Raw genomic sequence first — 27588 nt, 5'->3', positions numbered from 1 at the left:
GGAATTCGCGTTTTTGGTACCGTGTTTCTAACGGAGGCGCATGTTGTGAATAACGAACGAAACGTGTTCGGCGCTGCTTTTTGGCCGAAACCTCACTGGCACGCGCTGATTTTGGGGCTGCGATCTGTCATTTTGCCTTCATATTCATTCTCGGAAATTCCGTTTCCGTCAGTGTCAGTCAGGCTTTTGCGATCGAATTATTCAGTCAGCTTTTCCTCTTGTTATAGATGGTGCGTGTGATTCGATCTTTTCATAGACGTGGTGGTTTATTATGTACAGTTCTTACATCTTATCTCAAGCCTGCTGTGGTTGGACGGGACTAAATGGCTGCTCGCTGTTAGTTACGGTTGCTGTTGGTTATCTGTGTGTTAAACCGACGTTATTAGTGCATTGACTCATTTAACGCGTTGACGGATTCGGCATGTTGTCAGTACAGAAAAACAGCTCACTAAACCACCGAGAAACTCTCCTTATATCGATTGGTCTCAAATTAGATTATCCTGATGAGGTGAAAATGTTTCTGTCGTCTAGTTTAGCACTGTGCCTAACACAAAAACTGTTCTGGATGCTTTTTATTGCCCTGACAGCATATTCTTTTCATGCGCATTTGTGTGGCTTCACACCGATTCGTTGTTTTTCTAAATTATTGTCTAAACCACTGATGTTTTTAGCAGTTGATTTTGAAACTTTATTGTTTTTGCTTCCTTCACAGGAAGCTCATCAGATCATTAATTCTGTCACCATCATGCATGTAGCTGGACAGGATAGGATTTGCAACCTTTAACACGGTGAGGAAAGAAGGACCGACTCAAAGGTGACCGCTTTTGAAGAACAGCTAAATATTTTACGCCCAAGACAGACCGATCATCCGTGTACGGACATGGCCAGCCCTCAGACAAGTCTGAAAACCCCTTTCAAAGACCTGACGTCATTCAAAGGCAACATGAAGCGGCTGTACAGGGAGCGACTGGAGGATGCACCGATTAAAAAGCGTGTAATGGCAGAGATGCACCTGAAACGACGCAGCCTGGAGAGTGTCCCCAAGCCCCTGAAGGTCAAGAAGGAGCGAGAGGAACACTGCAGCTCAGAAATGGACATTGAGGAAAGAGAATTCCACGTCGTCGGGGCTTCCAAGGCTTTAGATCTCAGCGCCGGCCTCAAGCACACTCTGGCACAGTTCACGCTGAGCAGCCAGAGCTCCCTGGGAGGTCCTGCTGCCTTCTCAGCAAAATCTGTGCAGGAGTGCGCCTCTCCTGCTGGCATGGCTCCCCTACCGTCTCCCCCAGTCCTTGGAGGCGGCCCGCTCTTGGTTCCCTGCGACAGCTCCACAGAGCTCACCCATTCTCTGCTCGAAGGAGAGTCCATTTCCTGCTTTGTTGTAGGTGGCGAGAAGCGTCTATGTCTGCCCCAGGTACTCAATTCGGTGCTGCGAGATTTCTCTCTGCAGCAGATCAACGCCGTCTGCGATGAACTTTACGTTTACTGTTCCCGATGTGATGCCGAGCAGCTACACATTCTCAAGGTGCTGGGCATCCTGCCTTTCAACGCACCTTCCTGTGGCCTGATCACCCTAACTGATGCCCAGCGCCTCTGCAACGCCCTGCTCCGCCCGGGTGCCTCCCTCTCGGCCGACCCCAACAGCAAACTGCCAGGCCAAGGCCTGCTGAAGGAGAGCGAAGCCAGTTTCCAGGTCGAGCACCAGTGTCTGGGCAAGTGCCAAGGCCTGTTCGTGCCCCAATTCTACATCCAGCCGGACGCTCCTTGTATTCAGTGCATGGAATGCCAGCTGCTGTTTTCCCCACAGAACTTTGTAATGCACTCACACAAGTCTCCGGACAAGAGGACCTGCCACTGGGGTTTCGATTCAGCCAAGTGGCCCTGCTACCTACAGCTTGGCCGCAAGCACGAGGGCTCATCGGAGGAGCCGCAACTCAAACAGCTGCTGGACGAGATGAAGGAAAAGTTTCACTACCAGCTAAAGAGGCCTCTGGACAAAGTAAGTGTTTTTTCCTTCCTTGTTTGCTAGTGCGCTAAGGTCAAGTTTTGCAAGTGGATTTGCACGTGTGTGACCAGATGGTAATGTGTGATAGTCTGCAGAGGAGACTGTTTGCTATTGTCTGGGCCAGGCTGCAGTTGTTTTGATAAACTAGTGTTGACCCAATTTTATGAGGTGGCACGAGGCAGGTGGGGACGTATAGCGGGAGGGAGGGAATTCCAGTTGGTCTGGCTGAAGGGGAAGTACATTATCTTCCTCCCAGGTCAGAAGAGGGTCATCTTTGGGGTGCATGGCATAACGCATCCTTAAAGTTTATATAATATGTGTGGATTTTTACTTTGAATGTAGTATTATTAAATAAAATGATGGTGGTAGTAATAATAATAATAGTAAATATAATAATAATAATAATAATAACGGCAAATGTAAAACAAATAGAATATAAAATCTAAAATCCACAAATTAACAATTAATTTTTTTAAATTATATTTTCAATTTAATTTGTTTTATGTTGTATCATTTATTTATTTTCTGATTTCTTTAGATTTTCAAGTTAATTTTGTTTTTAAATTTAGTATTTCATTTCTGTTAAATTGTTGTGCTTGTATCATTTAAACCTCTTTGAATTTCACAGCTAAGTGTAGTAAATTTGCTATCTAGGGGCTTTGTCATGTTTAACAATGTCATGTTTTTTGTTAGTTTTAGTAAAAAAAATGTTTTGCTAATGTTATGTTTTATGAATGTTCTTGAATGTCCAAGGCTTTCAATTTGAGCTGCTTCCAGTTATGTTAGCTGTAAGAAAACTGTTTGACATATTGCTATTTGTATTTGATATCATATTATTTTAATTTGTTATTATACTCGCTCACCGGTTTTACAGAAAAATAGCTAAATTCCATGTTTAAGAATAAGTTTTTATTTGTGTCAAATGTAGAATTGCCTTTTTTAATAGGGAAATTTGCAATGAAATCATTGTATTGGGAAAAGCCCGCATTGCATGATTGCATAAAGTCAGAACACTGGAGATTCTTCCACTTTCATGACATGACCTTTGAAACAAAACTCAACTAACTGTACTAGTGAACTAGAAACTATAGAAAGGTCATGCTAGTGGGGGAAAAAAAGGTCTGGATTGTTTCAGTCCCATTGACCACTCATGTCTCATGACCCCCTTGACCAAGCCAGAGCTTTTTTTTTGTTGTTCACACTCATGTTAGACAAAGATTGACCCCCTGTTGGTGCTGTCAGAGATTTTTTTTCAAATGCAAGTGGCAGCAGTTAATGGTTTAACAGTGTGGTAACGTTCCAGTAGACACAATTATTTTTAGTTTAGAGCCGATGCGAACGAATGAATGTGTTCTGTCTAAGCGAGGAAGAAAAGCCCCGGTCTCTCCTGTGTGCTTATGCAAGTGTGCCGGAAATACCGTCTGGTGTCTCGTCTAGCACCCAAACCACATTCCTCCTTCCGCCTTCCCTCCCCCAGCACACTCACTTCATGTACTAAAACAGACCTTGAGTCTATCAGTCTTACAGTCACATCTGCTGCACAGACTGACCTAACCCTGACACACAAACAGCCAGTAACACTGTAACACTCAGCTCACTTATGCTTAACGCACACTAATGAAATTGGTTCACACACACACGCTAAACGCCCCAAGGGATCATCTCTGCTGTGCTCGGCTGAGGGTGAGATATCAAACTCCCAGAAATATGAGTGAGTCAGTGACACCTTCTCTTTACACGTTAACTGTCAAGCTCCTGACACATCCCTGTCTGGCAGCGTCTTGCACCTGCCCTGACGCTTTGCCTGATCCTTCTTTGTTTCTTTTGTGAATTTCCTTGGCTGTCCTGTTCTTTTTCTATTCATTTTAGTATTTAATTTTGAGCCGTTTTAATTTTGAGATGTTAAATGGTCTAAAACTGTGGGTTTTACACCATTAAAATATGATAAATGAGAAAGTCCTATTTTATCTTTTTTTTTTTTTTTTTTTTTTTTTTTTAAATTGGCATATTTTGACTTTATAATTGTCCCCAGTTTGAAAGCCCCAGGTGTAAAACACATATATGAAGTTCAAATATATAATATATGGTATAATATTTATCAACATTTTCAATCGGTTTTTATTTTTATATTTTCAGTTTTCACGTTTAAGTTTAAGTAGTTAACGTTTTAGTATTTTTGTTTATGCTATAGTTTTTTTGATAACAATTTGCAATAAGGTTCATTAGTTAACATTGGTTAATTGCAATAGTTAACATGAACTAAGAATGAACTTTACGTAGACACCATTTATTAATATTAATGTGAATTTCATCATTTAATAATGCATTATTAAATTCAGCAGTTTGTTAACATTTTGTTAATGTACTTTGAACTAACATGAACAAACAATGAATTGGTGTTTTTTATTAACTAGCATTAACAAAGATTAATAAATAGTGTAATAAATGCATTGTTCATTAGTTAATTATTTAATTTTATAATTTATCTAATTTTATAATAATTTTAATGATCAAATTAATAAGAAATTAATAATTTAATAAAAAGTTTAACTTAACAAAAACCGAAAAAATACATTTAGGTTAAATTTATTACAATTATGAAATTAAAATAATATATTTTTTAACATTTTAGTCATTTTAATTTCATAATTTTAACTAGATCTAATGTTTTTATTTTATTTCAGCTGTATTTTAATTAAATGATTAAATTCTAACAGATATAGATGTAGTTTCAGTTAACAGTAACAACACTGATTATGAGCGAAGCAGCGTCGAAGGAGCAGGTGCTTTGTAGTTTTGTGTTAAACGGCTTCGGAGGAACTGTAAACAGACATATGTGCACGCGTGAAAGGTCATTACTCAGACGCTGAGCTCACACGGGTCATGCCGATAAAGAACAGCAACACATGCGCACTCATCTGCTGGCTTCCATATCAAGAAATCGCTACGTTACGTGCTTGCGTGTCTGCACGGGAAGCGGGGCAGACAGGCTCTTCAGTTTACTGGGTGAAATGTTCACTCTAAACATCTGTGATGCTGGAGTGCCAGAACAAGTGACTCAGAGTTTCCACAGGTGGCCATGTGGATGTTGGTGACGATCAAACCCTCACCGCCAGACATCTGCACACGGCACTTCAGCTTTTTCAGAACCAGCCCTCTTCCCCTTCCTCAAGGACACTGGCTGTGTTTCAAAGCCTAGTGAACTGTAGCAGAATATTCAGTTTTGTTTTTTGCTTTTAAATAGCCACTGTTGAGAAATGCCTGCGATCTATACTAGTAACCTAGTCAAGCTTATTCTTGATTCATTTATTAGAACTTTCCAAAAGATTAACAAAAATCTTAATGAAACAACACAATTGTGCATTTTTTTTAAAGTTCCAAAATAAATCAAAATAGACATAAATAGTAATTTTTTTTCAAAGTATAAGTAAAATTGGACATGAATATATAAATTTACTGTTGGTTTTTTTTGGACACACAGCTGCTGTTCCAGGTGTTCTAGAAAGAATTCTACAGAACTTTCTTGGATGCCTTTTGAGTTTGTCTATGTCTGTATTTATGTCTGTTGCCTAGGCACTGTATCCGATTTGTGTGTCTACCGTGCACAAGTTGTTAAAGCTTGTGGTTAGATGGGGACCACCTGACCAGAGACGGTCAGAACACAAATATTTTAAGATTCCACACCCAAATTTCAATTTATCTAAAGTTACATTTTCCCTCTAAAACAAAAATGTTATGGCCTAATGGTTAGTGTGCATATATCAACAGTACAATGAGCCATGCTGCTAATTTTGTTGACGCAGGCTTGAGTCATTTAGGCTTGTGACATGACCTGATCTGTTTCTACTCATCATTTCCTATTTCATTCCGATTTTCTAATCGTGCCACTTGGGTTTCGTAGCTCGTGTGTGATTGTTTGTTTGTATGATTGTATGACAGTGAAAGACAGGCAGCTGTGATGGTTTGAGGCTTGGTGTGCAGACGTGTCTGGAAGACAGATGGAGTCCTGTCGATCTCCCACAGAGGCTGAGGCAGCGGCTGCGGTGCAGACACCAGACAGCTGCCTCTCTCTCTCTCTCTCTCTCTCTCTCTCTCTCTCTCTCTCTCTCTCTCTCTCTCTCTCTCTCTCTCTGTCTCTCTGTCTCTCTGTCTCTCTGTCTCTGTCTGTCTGTCTCTGTCTGTCTGTCTCTCTCTCTCTCTCTCTCTCTCTCTCTCTCTCTCTCTCTCTCTCTCTCTCTCTCTCTCTGTTTGTGTCTCTCTATCTTCCCTCTTGTAATTGTGAAATTGGTGACTTCATGCACCACAGGCATGGAGTTCTCCCCTATCTCGCGCTCTTATTTCCACTTTCTGTATTTCTTTCCTTCCTTTTTCAATCTATGAGAGCAAAACTGTCATTTTCCTGTCTGGCTGTGTTTTGTTCTTTCGTCCTGTACCTCGACCACAAACCTCATCTGTGACGTACCTTGTCAGACTTTTTTCTCTCACTTTCTTTTATTTCCCTCTCTGGTTTTGTTTCCCCTTTCAGCCACAGTTTCTGAATGCTGTTTCCATTTAGTCACGTGTCTATCATTTATCATACTACAGGTAGTTCCGATCCTCTGATTTGATTTGATATGTGGTGTTTTCTGGTCATAAAAAGACTGTATTGTGTGTAAAATTTAAAGTAAATATTTTAGGTTTATTGTTTCACCCCTTCTAAAGTCCATTGACTATCATCCATAGTGTAGCAGTGCATAAAGAGCTGAAGCAAGAAGAGCTTTTAAACCAGGCAGCTTTCTGTTTTGGTCAGTGTGGTGAATTTCTTTTGACCAACCTGAACGCAAGAGAAATCGGATTGGAAAGCTTATCCACCCACATATGAAATTCCTGATTGCACAGATTCCTATTGAAATTTCACCTGTTAAATTTCAGTGGTAAATGTGAAAGTACCATTAGATCGATTTTACTAAGGGTTCTTCTACTTTATATTTTCTGTCCGATCTCTCCAAACATGGCATTTTCAGCAATCGGCAGAGCACGACATTGTATCTTGGGAACTTTATCTTCATGCTGCCTGTGTTTGGTGAGAGATAGAAGAGTAATGAAAGGTCAGAGGTGGTGGAGGCTCAGGGTTTTGTCTGTTTGATTGAGGGTGTTGAGCTCAGGGTTTGCTCCAGTGTAAATATCAAAGACTCCAGTGGATGCAGCTCAGCCCCTCAAAATAAGCAGCCGAATGACCTAATCAGTCTCTGTTTACATAAAGGGAACGGAGGGCAGTGAGTGTGTGTTTATGGAGGAGAGAGAGCGATTGAGGAGAACTATTGATCTGGCTGGAGTGAATTCAGTCAGACAGTAACTGTGTGTAGAAGAGAGAGACAGGCTGAAGAAGAGTGAGATTGATTTACACAATGTCCTAACCATGGCGAGCTTTTTGCCTTCAATAAAATTTCTAAATGAGAAAAATCACTGCTAATCAGAACTTATTCAAATAAAATTTTATTATGTCGAGTCTGGTCAGGACGCATTGTCAGGTTAGTAAAAGATTAGTCTTCTCGCACATGCAAAGACAAATGTCCAAAAAATGCTAATGCATACAAACGCGTGAGCTGCTTACTTAAATGGATAAAGAAAAAAGTAGGTTTGCACATCCATTGGTCATGTTTAGATAGGTACTGATAATGTGGTATATGGGGAAAAAAAGAAGAGAAGGGATCAAAATGTGTGGTTCATCTCAGGACATGTTGGCAGTAGCCGGCTTCTGCAACTTTTACTCTTTCCTTCTGCTCTATTCATGGTGAAGCATTCACCTTCATGGAGATTCGTGGCAGTCCATGTGCTCAGGCGGTCACACACTCCGAGCTCCGTTCATTTATTTCCAACTGTTTGTCCTCATGCACAAACAAATCACTAACTAACCTCAAAGCCCCCCAAAAAAGCACACACTCTGTGATTTGGCAATCTGTCCTATTTATATAAAGCCCAGAGTTCCTGTTGGCCGTTAAGACAACATACTCCTCCCTGTTGGCTCAACATTCGGACACTGTGGGCAGATTGGGGGCCCTGCTCTTTGTGCTCAAGCTGGGAATATTGTTGTACCGGTCTTTCGCCAAGTCCCTGGAGATGAGCCAGCAGCCAGAACTGCCCCAGGACGACGCTGACTGCGGATAACCCAAATTCGTCAAGACATGCTCAACAATTCAGCCAGGTGGTAAACTGCCATGGAGAGCATTGGCGTCACTTTTTAGTTAAAGAAATCTCATGCATTTAAAAACAAAAAGAGCAATGCCTTGTATGCATTTCTTTATGGATACAGCATTGGGACAAGCTTGAAAAATATGCAAGAAAAGTATACAAAAAATGTATTTAAACTATTTTACCTTTTTAATTGGTGCATACAGAGCTGTCAAAATGTTCACGTTAACAGTATACATTAGTCTTGTCCTTTAGTTGTGGCATTTTACATTTAAGTTTGCATTCCCTGAAAGTCAATCCTATGACCTTGGCATTGCTACCACCCTGTTCTATTTTGTGAGCTACAAGAATGCAAGTATATAAAAAAGAAAAGGGCAAAGTAATTGAAAACTGGCTTATTATATATGTAATATATTATATTTGTATTACCTAGAGTATTGCACTGTTTGTCAGTTTGCCTTTATTGATCCCGGTTCACTTTTTGTGACAGTCTCTGTGCTATTTATATGGTGCATGGAGTTCCAGCTTCAGTAGAGCATTCCATATCATTCCCATAGTATACATAAGGCAAACTTTTAAAATCTCTTGACAGCTGCACATTCTTCAAAAGACTATTGATTTTAAATTATTTGTTCCATTTCATTCCTGCTGACCGCCAAAGACATATATAGATATAATGTGTAATCTAATATTTGCCCCCTCTCTTTTTCTGCTTCCTCTGTGACTGCTATAGATCTACTACAACTTTATCTGATGATATACTCCTCTCCCCGCTCTTTGCAAAATCAGCAGTGTTCGTCTTCCTCTAACGGGGACAAAGTAGGAGTTCGTTCTCAAGTCCTAACGGGGACAGTATCCCTCTGCTCTAGATAAGACCATCTGACATTTCTGGCTAGTGATTCATCTTAATGTCCCATTGCAAAACATTGAGAGTGCTGTGATTATGTGCTCATACTGTGGTCGGACACCCTTTTGATGGAATGCAATGCAGAAGCCACGGTTGTCTGGCTTCATCAGGGAAGTTGCCAAAAATGGGTCATGAAGATGCTTTCTGCAGTTACCCTCATCTGTGCTTTTGAGGCACTCGTCTTGTGTGAAACTGCTTGTTTTCGAGCCCCGGTTTACCACAATCTCATTAGACTGCATATTTTCCTCCTATTACTGCGGTGCTCTTGTTTCCTAAAGCCAAACTCATCCCAAAGGAAGATGTGTCATTCTGCAGACGTCTCCGAAGACGCACGCACTACGCCACCATCTTGTGATTAATGCACCAGTACGCCACATAAGGCATACATTACCTGTGCTGTAAATCTGTCATTCTTTCTCCTCCCATTTGAGCCTGTATATCCCAAAGCATCAGAAAACGTGAGTGAGGGGCTGGCTGTCGTACGCTCCCCTCCCCTCTCCCTGCGGAGGCTCTAAACGTAGACTGCTCTCCTGGCTCTATGAGGACAGTCTGTTCCAAGCTTGCGTCAAGCTGGGGGACTCCTCAAGCTGAACAACAGCACCAGCCTGCACGTTCATGTCTCTCTGGAGAGCATCATACATTAGAGTCTGAACACATTTAACTTTCTGGCACAGGCAAAACAAAAGACATTTGTATGACATGTCATCGATTTGAATGACTGTCGTTCTGTCCAGTAATTATTGACCACTAATGCAAGACATCCTCTCTATTGATCTCTCCCAGAAAGCAGTCCTGCGTGTCTGACATATATCAGTCCCTATTTATGTCTTATCTCAGCACGTTCAGCTCCCAGACTTGGGAATCGGAATAATCAGGATATTTTTTTTATTCAAAACAGTCTTTGCTGTGAGTTTTCTATTACAGGCTGTTGTCATGAAGCATCAGTTTGAAGAAAATGTATTCGGCGGACACTTAAAATGGAAATAAATGGAAGCAGTGTTTTGAGTCTGTAAGGGAAGAAATATGATGATTATAATTTTATATGAGCTTTTGCATTCATTGCTCTGTTAAAACTTCTGTATTACTTGAGCTGTTTCAATTATTTTACAGTTGTTTTATGGTTTTAGTTGTTGCATGGCCGTACACAGAAAAGGTTAGTAGTAAAGATTTATCACTCTAAAATCACATTTGTATGTATATGTTGTGACTATACTTAGTATTTTTATACTGTTTACAAATGTGCCCATCTGCTTTGAGTCCAAGTGCCTTGCTGTAAGGAAGGTCTTTAAATAGTGTTTTGTTTTTTTTTTTTTTTTTTTAAGAAAAGGAGGGACAAATTGAAAATATTTTTTTATTGTAGTATCCATTTTGTGTCAAGTTCTATCAATTGAACTTAAACTGAACCTGTATTGAACCCAGAATATTCCTTTAATGGCACAGACATTTAAAGGCAACTCTATCATCCCCTTGAGTACTGAGGTTTGTAATGGAAGAACGCACATCAAGCTGTACAAGGGAACCGCATGTTCACAACAGTTTGGCTAAGCAATTGCATCAGTATTTGGGTGCGTGAATTATTTTATTATTATTATAACTTTAAAGTATGCACTACTGCTCAAGTTGTGGGTCAGTGAGAATGCAGAAATAGTTTTTATATGTTCTTTTAAATCCTGCAAAAAATGTATTTTTGTTACTGATAATGTATTTTTGTTTTTTTTGCTGTATTTTTTAATGCATGAAAGCATGATGGCGAGCATGAACATCTTTTGACAAGTTAGTGTAATTTTGTGACTTTCAGTCCACATATGTTAACCTTGTGGTTGATCTATAAGGTAGTGTATGTTGAAAATATTTTGCATTGCAAAGAGTGTTTAGGGTTGTCAGATGCGCTATTTTGTGTGCAAGGGTGTATGTTTGTTTATTTTGACTAAAATGGGCGCCTGACACCCTGTGTGTATTGTTGTTCTGTTTTCCTGTCCTTTATCTTCTGGTGTATATGAAACTGATTGATTGATAATATGTGAGTGTTTATGTATGCTGGTAACGGGGTGGATGTGTGTTGACAGCTTCCTCTTGTAGGGATGGGTAGGACACTGCTCGCTCTCTCTCTCTCTCATTTCCAACTCCTTTTCTCTATGCAAAGCCAGTCACTGTGGCCCCTAACAGGCTCTGCCATGCAAAATGCATGAGCCGCTTGTGTGGAGTGTGTAGAATGAAGTGTGTGTGTGTGTGTGTGTGTGTGTGTGTGTGTGTGTTGTCTGCAGCTCGAACTGGGTGTACGAGACTCAGCTCTCTGTGGGTGGGCAGTTGCTCTCTCTCTCTCCCTCCCTCTGTCTCTGGTGTCTGTCTGTCTGTCTTTCTCTCTGGGGTTGCTGGAGATGGCAGAAGTGAAATGCACTGCCAGTTTTGTGTGTCAAGCTGCCATGTTTTTGATTCTCCTGCCATCCTCACGGTTTCAAAGACATGCACCTATAGAGACCGACTCCCTCTCTCCCACTCACACACCTAATGTAATGTTTGGTAGGACTGTGTGCTTTTGAACATCTATCCGATATCAGGAATGTATTCAATTCAGCCAGCTGGTTGACTAGTCTGTCTAATATGAAGTAATTCTGTTTAATAACTATAATTTGCCCTGAGCAGTGCAATTTTCTGGCATTTGTTTGATCAAAAATGCAGCAAAAAATGTTTCTGGGATGGCAAGACTAATATTTCAGCATCCATTACATCAGTCTTCTGTATAACATGATCCTTCAGAAACCATTTTTTTTAGCAGTGGCTTAACACTTTAAAAAACCTTTTTTGAAATGTTTCTGAATAATATTTCAAGCTGTGTCTCCATCTTAACCCATCCTTAGTATCAGTAATGTGCTTTTCATTGGTGTCAGTACAAAAACTGCAGATCAAGTCAGAAACTCCCTTAGCTAGTCAAAATGGATCCAAGGTCGGCCGTGACCCCCTTTGTAAAAGAGCACAGATTCACAGCTGCCACACGAACATCCAGATGTTTGTGTTTTGTCCTTTTGTGTTTTGTCCTCTTGTGTTCTTGCCCCTTTGACCACAGCTCTCACAGACTGTGTGTGTGTTTGCGTGTGTCACGCTGAGAGAGGAAGGTCACATTCTGCCCCCCACGCGTCCTACAGAGTGCATCGTAGGGCATTTCCAACGTCAGAGTCTGGTTGAGCCCTGACAGCAGCCTCTGAAATGAGCCGTAGGGTGCCACAGCCCAGAGAACACACACCTCAGAGACTCATCTCCATCGAGACTGCGTCTGCCAATGTATTTGTGCATGCGTGAGTATGTGTGTGTTAGACTAGTGCAACCGCACCATGGGAGGCTTATGCGGTTACTGCTTTTCACCGGCGCACACTTGAGAGTACTCAGTGCTAACACGCGTGCATACAGATCTCCCATTCATAGGCCTATTTAAAGCCGCCCATGTGTAGGGAACAGGCAGAGCTCTGTTCGACTGTGTGAAATCTGAGAGCAGGAGAGGGGAGAGACCGTTCCTCTGTGCGTTTACGTCTCTCAGTCTTCCAAGTTGATCCGTGATCAGCGGTACAGTATTAGTATTAGTTTTGTCTGAGTGAGTATGCGAGAGGATAACTTGGCCAGTCTGTGTGTGTGTGTGTGTGTGTGTGTGTGTGTGTGTGTGTGTGTGTGTGTGTGTGTGTGCGCGCGCGCCTCTTATCAGGTCATATGTTGTAGATTAATCAGTGGATGTGTGTAGACGGCTGCCGGGACAGACAGACAGACAGGCAGACTGTGCACTATTGATGACCGCGTCTAGACGGAATGTTCGTCTCCCTCCCTCTTCCCTTAAAAAATTTGCCCTAGGCTGCCAGCCAAATCCTCTCAGGAATGAGCACGTCTGAGCCTGTGTGTTTGATCCGTGTGCGTGTGTGCGTATTGATATTTAGAGGTGTGGTGTTTGCTCTTTTTTTTTTTTTTGTTTTAGTTTGATTATGAATGTTTGGGTTGTTTTAGCGTGTTTTTGTAGGACGTGGACTGTAGCACTCCAGTGTGTATATAGGCGTCATGGGTAATGTGAGGAATGCATGTTTACTTATGTGTGCATGCAAAACCAGTCTGATCGTGAGCACTTCCAGGTCAGCTTTCGCTGCCAGATTCACTCCTGAATGATTCAGGTGACAACTTGTTCACTGCTAAAAGAAGCCAAAATATTGCTGGATTTATTCACAGCTTTGAGAGTGTCTCTATCTTATTAAAGAAAACAAGTGGGAAAATAATTTGTGTAAATTGTTCTACTGAAATGAACGTAATAACTTATGCAGGCATGCAATTTACATTCTGAATGAATTTACATTTTAATTCATCTGCATATGTTTTATGAAAAATATCCATGGAATAATAGTTTAGTGTAGTATCAAACATATAGTAGTATTCAAGTGTTTTTTTGATGCTTGAATTTTTAATTCTGGTGGTGTTGAATTTGTGTTGAAAAGCAATTTCTTCTTATTATTATTATTCATATTAAAATAGCTGCTTAATATTTTTGTGGAAATCCAGATTCTTTGAATAGAATGTTTACAATTTAAAAAAAAAAAAGTTTTTCAGGACATTTAAAATTACTATTTTGATAAATTTAATGCATAATTAATATTGATAAATTAAATTCTAAAATATTTATTAATTACATTTACAACATGTTCTTACCGTGGTTCTTTTGCAAGTTTCTTTTATTTCACTGAGAACCTACAAATAACCTGACCCTAGCAAAAATAAAATGTAATTTTTTTTACATTCATTGGTAAAGAAAAACAAAGAAATTGTCACCATTTTAGGTTCCCTCTCTTCCTCCGTTTTATCTCCTCAGCCAGCATCAAGTTGGCCTACTTTTTGTCCACAGTCCAGCCCACATGGAAAAGATGCCTCATCAGTATACCACAGAGCGCAATGAGCCGAGTCTCACAAAGCAGCGCACAACACTTTTCTAGTCTGACACATGAAACGAAAGTAATAAGTGATTTTCGTGACTCATTATTTGACATGACATTTTTACACACATTTGGATTCCAAATGCTAAACAAACAACCGACAGCTGGACTAAAAGGATAATTCAGCCATTGTTTATTTACCTTCATCTTGTCTTTGGGTGATCGGTCTCCCAAATTTAATAGGATACTACTGTTCAAAACCCTTGTAGTATGCGATAAACAGCATGCTGGTCTTCTATTTGTTTTTAGATTGTAAATGATTTTGCATACTTTCCCTAAATCGACCTACATTTTTTCGCCATACACCCGGCTTACACATGTCCTCTTAGGGTTTTTTTCCTGCGGCGCTAATGATGTGTGAATAGAAGACCTGTGTAGGGGGCTACAGTGAGGGGCCCCAGTCGCCCTCTGCGTGTTTGTGATTGAAAACTGCACGTTTGCACTGCATTTCGCTTTATATATATACCCTCTGCCAGAGCTGCAACAGATGGACACACAATCACCTTCGTGTGCTGCCTTTCACACAAATTGTGCTAAACTGTGTGTGTGTGTGAGGTACTTACAATGAAAAATCTGCTCTTGAGTCCACACACACTGTGTCACAAACTAAATGCTTTTATACACATCAGAATAGACAGATAATGCATTAAATAGCATTCCTACGGTACACACGCGTGCTCTCTCAAAGGTCATTGCGCGTTGTATGACGGTGCGAGGCTGGCCTAGATAAGATTCATCATCAGCCTGTATGGCTTGTAATTCCCCACTAACACTGTAGCTCATAAAACGTGCTCGTGCGGGAACTGCGAAGACTTTGCGTCTGTTTACGACTCTTTCCTGTCAATCTCTGCTCATAGCTGTTTTTTCGTGGCTGTCTTCATCAGGGGATCTCCGTAGTTAGTAATACAGCGATGCGGTCAGGCGCATGCAAGTTACAGCATTCATTGTCAGAGCCAAAGTGGAATTTGTGTTTGTGTGTCAGTGACCTCATTGTGCCGGTTTCGAGGGAGCGCACGTGAATCTGACGGGGGTTTAAAGGGTTTTCGGTTATCTAGGATGTAGCTTTGGCACTCAGGTTAGCGAGGCGATTGTGGGCGTGCGAGAGAGCCAGGGCGAGGAGGAAACGGCGCAGACTCTGGTGCTGAAGAGCGAGGGGTGTGTGCGTGCGAACATGCATGCTCCAATGCGTTCGGAGCAGTGGGGGAACGTTTCAAATGAGTGAGCTGCAGGAATTCTAGCTCCCACCGTTACTGATGTGGGCCGCTGCCTTCTCTCTCACACACAGATTTTTGAATATCACATAGGTTTGTGACAAACACGCTTCGCGTCCTCTGGGTGCTTGTGTGTTATTGTTCTGAATGCATGTCGCGTCGTGAGGGATTTGTGGCGGTTACATTTGTCAACCGTGCACAAGTACGTAGTGTTACAGAATACGATTGTGTGTGTGTGGGGGGGGGGGCTTTAACACACTAATTAAAAAGAGATTAGAGACGGCTGAGGTGTTGCGTCCCTGGAAGAGAGCGCGGAGAGAAACTCATAACAACCTGATCCAAAGGATTTGAGAAATTACTATTCAAGAAAACTGTCGTTTATAAACTGTACATTACTATGGCCTTCTCAGCAGGCGCTTTGTTTATATATCACGTCACGTTTATTTTGTAGATTTATATCGTGCGTCTCATGTTTGTGCGTTTTTAGAGCGCGAGACACCTGTTCCAGTGTAATTTTCTCGTGTCCTTGAGGAGAACAGTGCAATAACTCTCTTGGTAAACAGCGCGCACAATCACTGCTCACACCATGTGCTGCAGGCCAACTAGATAAATCCTCTTGTTTTTGTATTTGTTTTGCTCTAAGGTCTTGTGCCAAGGCTGCACTGCTTCTAACGTAGTACCGTCGAATGGGAGCTCTAATATGGCCAAGTTCAAAATAGCGTACTACTTCTGCTGTTTCTGCAGTATAGAAAGTGTAAATATATACTCTGCATAATATGATCATTTTCAGTATGCACAGAATCCCCACATGACCCAATACGAAATGTGCTGTGTCTAACTGTATCCCACAATGCAACGCACTTGATTTGACCTTCTATTTTCAGTTTGATGAATGAATTATCTTAAAATCTTTTGCATGACTTGATTGGACTGCCCAGACATTTTTTGCACAATTTGCATAACAGATTAGAAATGCAAAAACATCCATTTTTATCTCCTGAGATTAATTAAACATGGTATGGCCAGCATGCTTAGGTTTAAAACTTTTTGTGCATTCTATTAGATATATAATTACATTGCTATGTACATACTATTTTTATACCGTGTGTACTTTGCAGGGTGCACCAAACATAGCATATCGCACCAGTTTTAAACATTGCATACTTGACTCTCAAGACGAGAACTCACATCGCAGACTGTAAACGTAAAGGAGATGGATTGGATGCTGTGTGATTGCATGTGTCATGGCTGAGGAGAGCGTGTTAGCTGGGCCGTGAAGTGTGGAGAGATGGGCCGACAGACATAGTGTGTGTGCTTGTCAAGGTTAGACAGGCTCACCACTGCAGTGTGCTCATTGTTCCTGCCCCCCTCGGCAGCCGCCCACCCCTCCCTCGTGCTGCAGTCCTCCTCTTCCCTCAAGAAAAACAGCCCTATCTCCTACACGCACATTTTCTTGCGTTTAGCGCAAATGTGTGGGGTTGCCATGTCACCCCTCCACCTTACAGCTGCTTTATGTTGTGCAACGACATCGCCATTCATCCTTAAGGCTAGAGGAAACAGGAGATCCCGCAGACTGCAGGAAGTTGTAATTTACTCCAGATAAAACATGTTTCTTCCTCCTCTGGCACTCACCCAGTCACTACTGTTAGTGTCTCTGTGATGGAGGGACGAGGATGTGCCTTGTGCTTTCTGGTTTGCTCTGCCAAATAGAGGATGTTACAGATTGTAAACATTACAAATGCACATATGAATCACACACAGTCTTAAGAAATGAGCGACTGTTATGTCGGATGAATGTAAGGTCTCTATCCTTCTGTGTCAGCTATATTAAGCTCTGTCTGAGTCTGATAACCATCAGCACGGAGCTTGCCCTGGATTCATGGTATGTGACTCGCGCGCGCACACACATATGTACAAGCCTTGCAGCGTGTTTGTCGAACACGTTGAGCAGAGGAGGTGACGGACAGATTGAACGTGGTGATTCGTGCACAAGCTCTGTGATATCAGATGTATTACATGTCTGAACGCTTGCAGCTAAGTGTTAACACTCTTGTGTTCATAAAGCATGTGTTTGTGTGTTTTCCTACAGAAGGTGGTGGATGACGACAGTCACGGGAGGAAGACCAGTCCTGCACCCTGCCCACCTAACAGCAAGCTTTCTGATAGCGTCCTGGAGAAAAAGGTGCCGTCTAAGGTACTGCATCACTTTACAACAAAGTCTATTTAATGCAAGTCAGGCTACTCGACGGGGATCTTGGCATCGCTCCCGGGCAGCTCTTTTCTATCTAAGCAATACACCTGCAAGTAAATGATCATGTGTGCTTGAATGGGGACAGTAAAATCTCCAAAAGTGTAATAACAGTTCAATCACTAATAAGAAAAGCTATTTCTTAAATTAAGCTTCTTTAGCTGAAATTAGGCTAATAAGGCAGTGTACAGTGGGACTTTCTTTCCCACAGCCACCATTTTGAGCATTGCCAATTTCTCCAAATGAATTGTTCAAGTGGCCCATCTCCTGCTTGTCTCTGTTTACACACAACGGCCTCCACGTTTATCCACACACACCCTCTTCCTCATCGAGTCTGAAGCAGGAAACAGCTACTCCCTATCTTACTCACTCATACTCATCACAGGCCACAAACCCGACCTCACCCTTCTCATCCACCCTTAGACAACTCCCACATTTACACCCCTTCCTCTCATTTTCTCTTTCAGTCACTCATTCATTCAGAAATATCTAATTTCACACACATAAGAGATCCAGCGGCCATCTGGGTGTCACCTTGTGGCCTTCCTATTTTCATTTTGGGTGGCGGCTTTGGGTTGACATGCTTTAATTACAATTGGGCAGGGTCAGGTGAAACAGGGTCCAAACTACTGAATGCAAACCACTTTCAGTGAGGGCGTTGTTTATTATCTACACACTGTAGTTCAAAAGTTTGAGTTTGGTCATTTTAGGTAAAGTTAGTATAAAAGGACTCTCTTGTGCTCACCAAGGCTGCTTTTATTTGATTGAAAATACAGTAAATATACTAGTATTGTGAAAATAATATTTAAATTTAAAATAACAGTACATTTTAAAATGTAATTTATTTCTCTGATGGCAAAGCTTTATGTTCAGCATCCATTACCTCAGTCACGTGATCCTTCAGAAATCATGCTAATACGCTGATTTGGTGCTCAAAAACTTGTGTCCATAAGTATTTTTACATAGTAGTTAAGGCCACTGAATATAAAGTGTTATATAAAGTGACCACAAATATATATAAAAAAAAAAAGTAATTACATTTTATTTTAATTATCACTTTAAGCGTAGTGGATTTTTCATTCATTTTATTCATTTGACATGGGATGACTTTAAATGCTGGTGTATGTAAAGTCCAAATTATTTGACTTGTGTACAACATATCTTTTGAGTTTTTACAATTTTTTTTCTAAAAAAAAAAACAAAAAAACAACAACAACCCCCTTCCCCCACAACCTACCCCAGGTTATTAAAAATAATAGTAGTAGTAGTAATAATAATATTAAAAAAACTCAGTTCCACACAATTCTTACACATCATAACTTCACACATCTAAAGCATCTTCAATATCTTCATTTTTAACAGTCCAAAGATTTCTCAGATATCCAAAAATCCTGAGGGTTTCTTTCTTATTACAAAGTTTATTACAAGTTTTTCAGCCAAAGTTCCATGGAATGGATATTGATATTTTTCCAGCACAGGACAACAGAACGTCTTGCTTGTACTAGACACAAATCCATCAACTTTCTTCCTTTAGTGGGCAAGGAGCAATTGTCTTCAAACAGCTAGAAACCCAACCGGGCTGTTTCACTTAATGCTGTTTTTCTCTTATCCTCTTCATTAATGCTCTACCTGTCAACCTGTGATCTGTGGCCACTGCACTGATGGATGAGATCTTCTCATGCATATGTGATATTACAGCAGGATGTTTGTACTGCTCTCTTTGTTTACTCTGCTTCAGGCAATTCTCACTCCCCTCTCCAAGTTTCCCTCTGTGTGTTTGTACTTTTGTGCGTAATTATTGCTGTTCGACTGCTCCTGTGTGAATGCGCTTGATAATCTGCGTAATGAGACCTTAAAGAACTTCTGTATTATTCATGTGCAAATATGTGTAGACATGTATTTTAATGCCGCTCAAACAGTCCATTTCATATTCAAACGATCCTAAAGTGCTTCATTAATATTGATACACGCTTGTTTGTGCGTACAGGGAAACTTGCAGTCTTCACTGGTGTTCAGTCGACTGTTTCCTGACATCAAAGAGGAACCAGGACAAGGGCCCATCATCCACCCAAGGTACAGCCTTTTTCATTAGCATTAACTTGTTCCAGGATCACGGAAGTGAATATCGTAAAATGGTAAAAACCATATCTAGGATTTCAGAAGAAACCTGGGTCTCTTTGGTTTGGATCTGCAAATGTTGACTTTAGAAACCACATAGCAGTGCTCTGTCAACCAATCGCAATGTCCTAGCATTCTGATGCCATTTGTACCACTCCTCTTTTTAGACGATTTAAAAATGCATTTAATATTTATATTTGCAAACCTCATAAGAGCACAACAGTCAGTTGAGTCAAATTGCATCGTCACACTTCAACTAGACCCTGTTTGGTTTTTTAAATGTTAATTTATCCCAGTCTGATCTGATTATTATGATTAACTCTGTAGTGCATCATTAACTGCTCAGCTGTGTGTGAAAAACTCACTGAGAGCAACAATTCTCCTAAAATTTTGGCGTTTTTAGTTTCAACGTTGTATGTGCACCAGCCTGAGGGTGTTTGTTATGCTTGCAGTTACTACCTGTACACGTACGATAAGATGGTGGCCCCTAATGTGTCCCTGCGGAAGGAGGGGGAGGTGAGCCATGAGGTTCTGGGGGCCCTGCTCAAGCAACACTACAGCAGGAGAACACTGACCCACGACAGCCAGCACACCACAGGTCAGTACCCACCGCACTCTTTAGTTATCCTTGTAAATGAATGCACATGCATGCACAAGAATGATGTGCTGTTAAAGGTCAGAAGTTTATGGGCATGTATGTGGTTGACTCACTTAAAGGGTGAGGAGCTGCTGAGAGTGTCTTGCTAATGATTAATACAACTCACATTTTATAGTTGCCAGTAAAGAGAGAGGGAATGAAAAGAGGCCGCTGTCCCTGCAAGTGTCAGATCGCTCTAGAATGCTGGGGGAGGGGTCTCTAGTCTCCACCGCAGCACGCCACATTTCCTCCCGTCCTCCTTCTGCCGGTCTCTCTTTTTCCTTTTTACTCTGTGCCTCTCCATTCTGGCTTCTCCATCTCTCATCATTCTGAGTCCTGTGTTTCTGACCTCTCTTTCTTCTATGTACCCATTCTCCATCCATCTTCCCCATTTTTCTCTTTCATTCTGATTCCATCTATCATCTTTCTTTCTTTAGGTTACCCTTTTTCTACCCAGTCTCCGTTCTGGCTTCCCTTTTTTTTTAATATAAGTACAACTTTTCATATATGTATCTCTTGTATCCAGGTGCCCTTTGTCTTTCCTCCTCCATCAATCTCTCTTTCTCCAGTATACTTTTTCTTCCCCCTTCTTTTTATTCTCAAGTTGTCTCTCTTTCTTTATAAACACCTGGTCTCCATCCTAACACCCCTGTCTCTCATCTCTTTCTCTTCCCATTCTTCATCCTGGCTCCCTCGTGTCCCTTCCGTCTCTCGTTCTCCTCCTCTGACTCATTCTTCTGAGTGTGACAGACAGGTCTTAGTCACAGTAGAGGCTAGCAGCAGAGCGAGGCTGTTATTCGGCTCTGCAGTGCCAGACCTGCAGCCTGCCTGTCCTACATTTAAATGAGCTGTATCTCTCTTACACACACACACTCTCTCTCTCTCTCTCTCTCTCTCTCTCTCTCTCTCTCTCTCTCTCTCTCTCTCTCTCTCTCTCTCTCTCTCTCTCTCTCTCTCTCTCTCTCCATCTCTCTCTCTCCATCTCTCTCTCTCTCTTTCTCTCTTTCAGTCCCTTTGGACTACTGTATTCCTCATTTAAACACACATGCTAGACTGCTGCTGTTTGCCTGGTGCAGGTGATTTGTATGTAGAGCGTGCATTGCACCTCAGCAGCGTTAAAAAATGATTTTAGATCGAGAAATTCTCTGCATGCCTCACATTTCTGTGTGATACTTCCAGCTCTTCCCCTCTACGCTGACCTTCAAAGAGAGACACCCACAGAGAATTAGTCACACAGACTTTCAGCACATGACAGATAAGGTGTGTGTGTTTGATCGCGTGAGTGTGGTTAACTCTTTCCTCTCTTTCCCTCAGATCTTCCCGCATCTCCTTCCTCCATTGCAGAGGAGGCCAAATCCCACCACGCGGGCGAAGCAACCGAGCGCCGCCAACCTCCTCCATCAGTCGCCATGGAGACCAGCCCCGGTGGCAAGCAGCACGCCCCCATTCCCACGGAGGGCAAAGACAGCGGAGCGGAGGATGACAAGGACAGGATCATGCTGGAGATCGTGCAGATGTACCGGCGGCAGCAAGAAAAGCTGAACTCCACCCTTCAGAAACAGCTGCAGCTAGAGTTGGTGAGGAAGTCAGATTAGACCAATCATCTCTTTCTGAGTCACAGAGGCTCTGTTCCAAACCTTAATGAGCTGCCTGCTGTCTACATAGGCTTCTAAGGAAGCACCATAACTCATAAGTAACCTGTTGGCTTCGTATACCTTGAATGCTTTGGTACACAGTGCTCACAACTGATTTATAATAGGGACTGATGTTCGCAAATGCTAACTATCTACACATTACAGGTGATTGTAAACTCAAATAATGACCCCTCTGCAACAGACCTTACAATTTTAAGTCAGCAATTTTGTTTTTGTGTCAAGACACACAACACAATGTTATTTCTAAAATTAAATAATTGCCTGTTATGTAGTAATTTCTAATAGGTCAACTGTTTCTTTGCTCTAATAGAATGATATACAATACTGTAAAATACTGAAAACCTTTTCATATTGTATCTGGGATTGCCTCTACTGTGAAATGATACGTGCGATTTTGCCCTAGATTTTGGCCTAAACGGGTATCTTAAAACGCAGCATTTTGCTGCCTTCTGCTTGCAGCAGCCTTCATGTTTAGAGCAAGCCTATGATGTCTAAAAATGCTCCTCTAAATAGGCAGCTCACTAGAGATTGGAATAGAGCCAGGGAGATGGACTAGTTGTGTATCAGAGAAGCTCTTTTGTGCTCCTTGAAAAGAGAGAGACCCTGTAATAGTGAGAGTAAAGGTGAAGGCCAGAGCAGAAAGGAGTATGTTCCAGTTGATCTTTATCACCCTCGACTCGTCCACTACAAACCCTCGACCTTTGCTGTACATTGTTTGACGCATGTCTTGATGTGCGTGTGTGTGCAGGAGCTGGAGGCAGTGCGTGGGGGCGAGGCAGCCAGGCTGAGGGAGTTGTCTGCGGAGCAGCTGGAGCTGCAGAACGAGCTGGAGGCGGTGCACACTGAGCATGCTCAGAGACTGGGGGAGGTGCGGCAGGAGCAGAGACAGCTGGAACACCGACTGGAGCAGCTCAGACAGCAGAGCTGCGCCTGCCAACCCAAAGAGCAGGAGGCGCAGTACAATGCACAGGTACAATCTGAACATGCCCGAATGACTGTGTGATGCAATGATAAATTATACCCAGTGAGAATTATTCCTGTACCCAATGCAATATGCTGCACGTATCAGTGCTGCTCATCTGTGTGTGGGAGGGAATCAGTAACAGGAAGACAGATACGCATGCACGCTAAGATGGAGAGCCAGAGTCTGCCCTGATTTGCACACTGGGCCTGATTTCTGCATTTCAGCTATCAATTAGTGCAATTGTGCTCAAAACTAGATCACAGTTTAAAGCGCATATCCAGACTAATCAGATCAGACCGTCTAAATACAGCCAATATATTCAAACTTTAAATTAAGAATTTATAAATAAAAATAAATAAATAATATGCATGTAATATTTTTGCTATTGTGCATTGATTGGGTGTATGCCTTCTAATGTTGCTAAATTCATGGGTAAATGCAAATACATAATAGAAATAGTGTAAATAAAATTAATGAATATTACATAAAAGAAATTACACTTAAAATAATTACATTAACTTGAATAATAATTATCTTTCCATTTAAATAAAAAGTGCAGTAGAATTTTTATTTTTTTATGTCAAATTAAATTAAAATAAAGTACAATCCTATAATAGCATAATACTATAACACTGCATCAGATGTGAAATCACTTTCTAAAAGTGAAGACTTGCAGATGTTTTAAATTAACTGCTCCAATACATTTAGTTAATGCACTTTGTGTTTTTCTTTGTTTTCTTTATTGCATTCTAGGTTTTTTTTTCTCGTTTTCTTTCTTTAGCCTCTAAGCTCATTGTTCACTTGAGTGGGTTTGTTAAAATAATTTGTGACTGTGAGCCTTTTTGACTCATAAAGGCTCAGATATACTTTATTTTCTGCGTGTGCTTGGCTGTATGCACAGTTCAGCATGCAAACCTTTCAAAGTATACTCTTTTACCCCGTGAGAATGAATAGACGCGTTCAGCGTGTGCACAGTATCCAGTGAACCGTTCTTTCCAACCTCTCAAATCACTCACACGTGCGGACATGAAATCTTAAAGTGGCGCTATAGATTTACTGCAGGAATCACTGCTACTCAGATTTTTTTTTTAATGGAATTTTTGTGCATTCCTGTTAGTAACCACACTGTCGTTTTGTCCGCAGCTGTGCGAGCTTCGCTGCCGTCTGGAGCGTGCCGAGGCGGAGCGGCAGGAACTGCAGGAGGAGCTCTGCAGAGAGCGGGAGGCCAGAGAGAAGCTGGAGCTCATGATCTCGCAGCTTCAGCAGCAGATGGTCCAGTCTGGCACCAAGGGGAGCCGCAGCACAAGCCCTGCCCAGCCCCCGACCCCTTCCGCAAGCCCCCAATCCCAGCATTCCCTCTCTTCACCGGCCCCTGAGGTAACCTCCAGATAAACAGCCCCACCCCCCTCCTCGCACACTTCCAAGCCTGTAGCCCAGGATCACGCTCACCCACTCCCTGCAGAGTCACAGACAAACACAAGGCAACCTCTGCAGAAAAGAGCAGCTCTCCCATAACTGCTTCCGTTTGTGCCGCACCACCACAAAAAAAAAAAAAAAAAAAAGACTTCACTTTGTGTTTAATTTAAAGACTTTTCGTATCACCCTGCCCTCGACCAGTCGTTAAGCATTTTTTTAGATGTACATGTTTGTTTTATTTTAGTCGTGCTGATGGGACGGTGGAGGCATTTCTTTGTTGGACTTCTTGCCTCCTGTGGTGCTGGGAAAGCACTCGAGTGCTTTTCTGCTCCCAGCTCATTGGATACAGGAAACTGACTAAAATACTACCTGTGACACAAACCCCAAGGATGCCAAACGGCAAGACGCCAATGCCCTGCAGCAGCAAGAAACCAAGTGGATGTTTACTTCTTTATTTTAATTTAGTGTATCGTTTCCTACAGAAAAAATGGGAGTTTTTTGTCACAAAGATATCAGCTAAATATTATTCTATAGCATATTTAAGTCATCAAACTAAATACAAACGATTCGGAGACGTAGAGGGGCCCCTTACTGAGGCCCCCAGTTTAACATCATAATCCTCCCCCTCTTCCTCTCCTTTTTCTCTCCCTGCCTGCCGTTTGTCTTTTCAGTCTGGTGTTGATTATATATTTCCTGTCTGCACTGCTGACCCTTTGCAGGCTGGTGTATGACAAACAGCTCGGTTCATTCCTGCTAGATGCTGTAAGCAATGACTCACATTCGCCCCCTGCTGGAGAACACTATTAAACTCTGCTCCTATTTAACTACAGGCGGTTATACAAAAAAAAAGCTTCAGGATAGTGCAGTCCACCTCACTCTGAAGTTTCTTTTCCGACCATAAAAGGGTTCCTGCGGCACCAATAAAAGCATACCGCTTGTAGTTACTCAGAAATTGCAAGATCGATCTTCCGAGATCCAATCTTCAAACAAAGCACACAGTAGACCTTATATTTGTCCTTTTTTTAAGCAAAGGAAACATTAGTAGTGCAATTGATGTAAAGCATTGAAGTGCGTCACAATCTCCCATTAACCTAAAGCTGATTTCTTTATTCATCCGAGTACTGCTAGTAAAGTACCTAGTTTTTGAATGTCGGGTAAACGATTAGGTTGTCACGTATTGGGTGTTTAGCCTGAATTTTTTATTAATTCCTCTGTGTCGTTATTTTGGATGAGTGAGCAAACAGGTCTGACAGGGAGAAGAAAAACAGACAGGGGGCCAAGGGAGGAGCGTGAAGGAATTAATTCTGTCACGTTAGCTCCCGGTCACCGAGGGTTGAAGAGGCACGCTTTGTCTCTGCAGAATGGGGCAGCTGCCTACGATGCCCGCTCATACATTAGCTGTTAGATGGATGAAGAAAGATGGACACAGAAAGTGAAGTGGTTTTGCCACTAGACCAGTACGTCCTTCCTTTCTTTTTTTTTCTTCTGTTCTGTTGCGTGAACAATGTTGGACGTAAATCTAGGCCTCTTTCGTTCCGTGATGTACATATCTCTCGTACATTCCACTGTGCACAACTCATCGGATTCACAGTCAGCCAAGCCACAGCAGTTTTCTAAACCTGATAACGTGTACAGTGCAAAACCTCTTGGACGCAAAAGAGGAGAACGTAAAGAAACACCCTGACTTATGTGAATACGTCCAGCTATGAAGAATCGAGAAGAAAAAAAAACTATATTGTAAATGAGTGCTTTGCCATTTTTGAACTTTTTCTTGAAATTATTCAGAAATTATTTAATGTATTAACTAATAAAGATTTATATACACTTTGTACATACGGTAGTCATTAATATATTAACTAAATTCTTATAATCAATCTTTCAAGGTTTCTGATCACATTTGCAAAAGCTTGGCATAGCCCAAGCACTATTGTTTTTTCAGTTGTTTTTTTTTCTTTCTTTGTTTTGCTTGAAGAGTGGGTGATGATTAAGTGTGTAAGGCGGTGTAGGGATGCATGATGCTCAGAACCCTTACACTCCATCCAACGGGGAAGGGAAACGGTGACGTTAGCTGTCCAGTGCCTCGGTGTTTCCCTTCAGTGGATCATTTTGTCCATTTCATAGGTGCCCACTGAGATTGACAGCCTGTTGTTATTTTGGGGGTGCTCAGCTTTTCCTCTTCCCCACTTTTTTTTATATGTGTGTGCATATGTGTGTGTGTGTGTATATGTATGTACATATATATATAATACACGCACACATACACATACGTACTTGCATACATCCATACATATATATATATTAAAAAAAAAGAATTTAAAATTCATAGAAAGAAGGGAGTGAAATAATGCATGTATTCTTAGCTATTATATTGTTATGCTAAAACACAGATTCATTATTGGTAAAATGCAGACGTTTTTTTTACTCTCACACATACAACCTTTCCAAAAACGTTACTCCATTCTGTCTGAGAAGAGTAGTCTTTATGTAAATGGGCACAAAATGTGCTCAAGAGCCTAATATAGATGATAGAAACATTTGATATGAGAGACTGTGTGTGTATTGAAAGGAGCAATGCATTTTTTTGTTTATATATATATATATATATATATATATATATATATATATATATATATATATATATATATATATATATATATATATATATATAGCGCTCTGATTTCATGTGTAGTTCTTTTAAGAGATTGTAGCATTTGTTTTGCCACTGTAATGCATTACTACAGTGTCAACTACAATTTCTGTACAATCAGTGTTAGGTTTTCTTGTTTTCACCACAGTTACCTCTGTAGCAGCCAGTTTCAATGCTGTTTTTGATAGTTTTGGGTATTAAAATGTATTTCTGAAGCTTTCTAGAGTATACCTTTTCATTTGTAACGATTCTATGAAACCTGTAAATTGCATTTTGTACACAGGGGGGCACTGTATATCTTCTATGTAGAATGCCATGTTAAATTTGAATTCTGGGCATAGGAATACAGTACTCTTTAGACTCTTGAAACAACAGACCTGTTTTTGGCTTTTGCAGTGTTAAGAAAATGAATACAGATAACGTTGTACATATTCGAGAGGTGTGAAATATCTGTTATGTATAGGCCTGGTATATTATAATTAGCAAAAATTGTACTTTAAACAATCTAATGCTAGAGTTTTTCATCAAAGCTATTATGTATTTTGCATTGTAGAGGAAATATCCCATTTTACAGGGGATATAATGATTACTGTGGCTCCCTTGAGCTGATTAATGGCAAAAGAGAAAAGACAATTCTATAATTTTTTATAATAA

At 41.2% G+C, this 27588-nt stretch overlaps 1 protein-coding gene across 1 annotated transcript; it reads left to right on the top strand.

Moving 5' to 3' along the window:
* The first annotated feature begins 712 nt into the window (after positions 1 to 712).
* skila (SKI-like proto-oncogene a) lies at positions 713 to 27149 on the top strand. The gene is made up of 7 exons (XM_043259153.1): positions 713 to 1996; positions 17339 to 17443; positions 19485 to 19570; positions 20068 to 20213; positions 21567 to 21829; positions 22656 to 22877; positions 24015 to 27149. The coding sequence occupies exons 1-7, from the start codon at positions 881 to 883 to the stop codon at positions 24261 to 24263; spliced, it is 2187 nt and encodes a 728-aa protein (XP_043115088.1). The 5' UTR covers positions 713 to 880; the 3' UTR covers positions 24264 to 27149.
* Positions 27150 to 27588: the final 439 nt, after the last annotated feature.

The sequence above is a fragment of the Puntigrus tetrazona genome, chromosome 2 (genome assembly GCF_018831695.1).
Source record: "Puntigrus tetrazona isolate hp1 chromosome 2, ASM1883169v1, whole genome shotgun sequence".
Classification (NCBI taxonomy): Eukaryota; Metazoa; Chordata; class Actinopteri; order Cypriniformes; family Cyprinidae; genus Puntigrus; species Puntigrus tetrazona.
This window is presented reverse-complemented; position numbering and strand designations above follow the sequence as displayed.

Bases quoted from the DNA above. Each gene is read 5' to 3' on its own strand.
- skila (XM_043259153.1), top strand. From the start codon at position 881: ATGGCCAGCCCTCAGACAAGTCTGAAAACCCCTTTCAAAGACCTGACG. The intron at 17,444-19,484 runs GTACTGCATCAC...TTGTGCGTACAG, and splicing joins AGAAAAAGGTGCCGTCTAAG to GGAAACTTGCAGTCTTCACT. The intron at 19,571-20,067 runs GTACAGCCTTTT...TTATGCTTGCAG, and splicing joins GGGCCCATCATCCACCCAAG to TTACTACCTGTACACGTACG.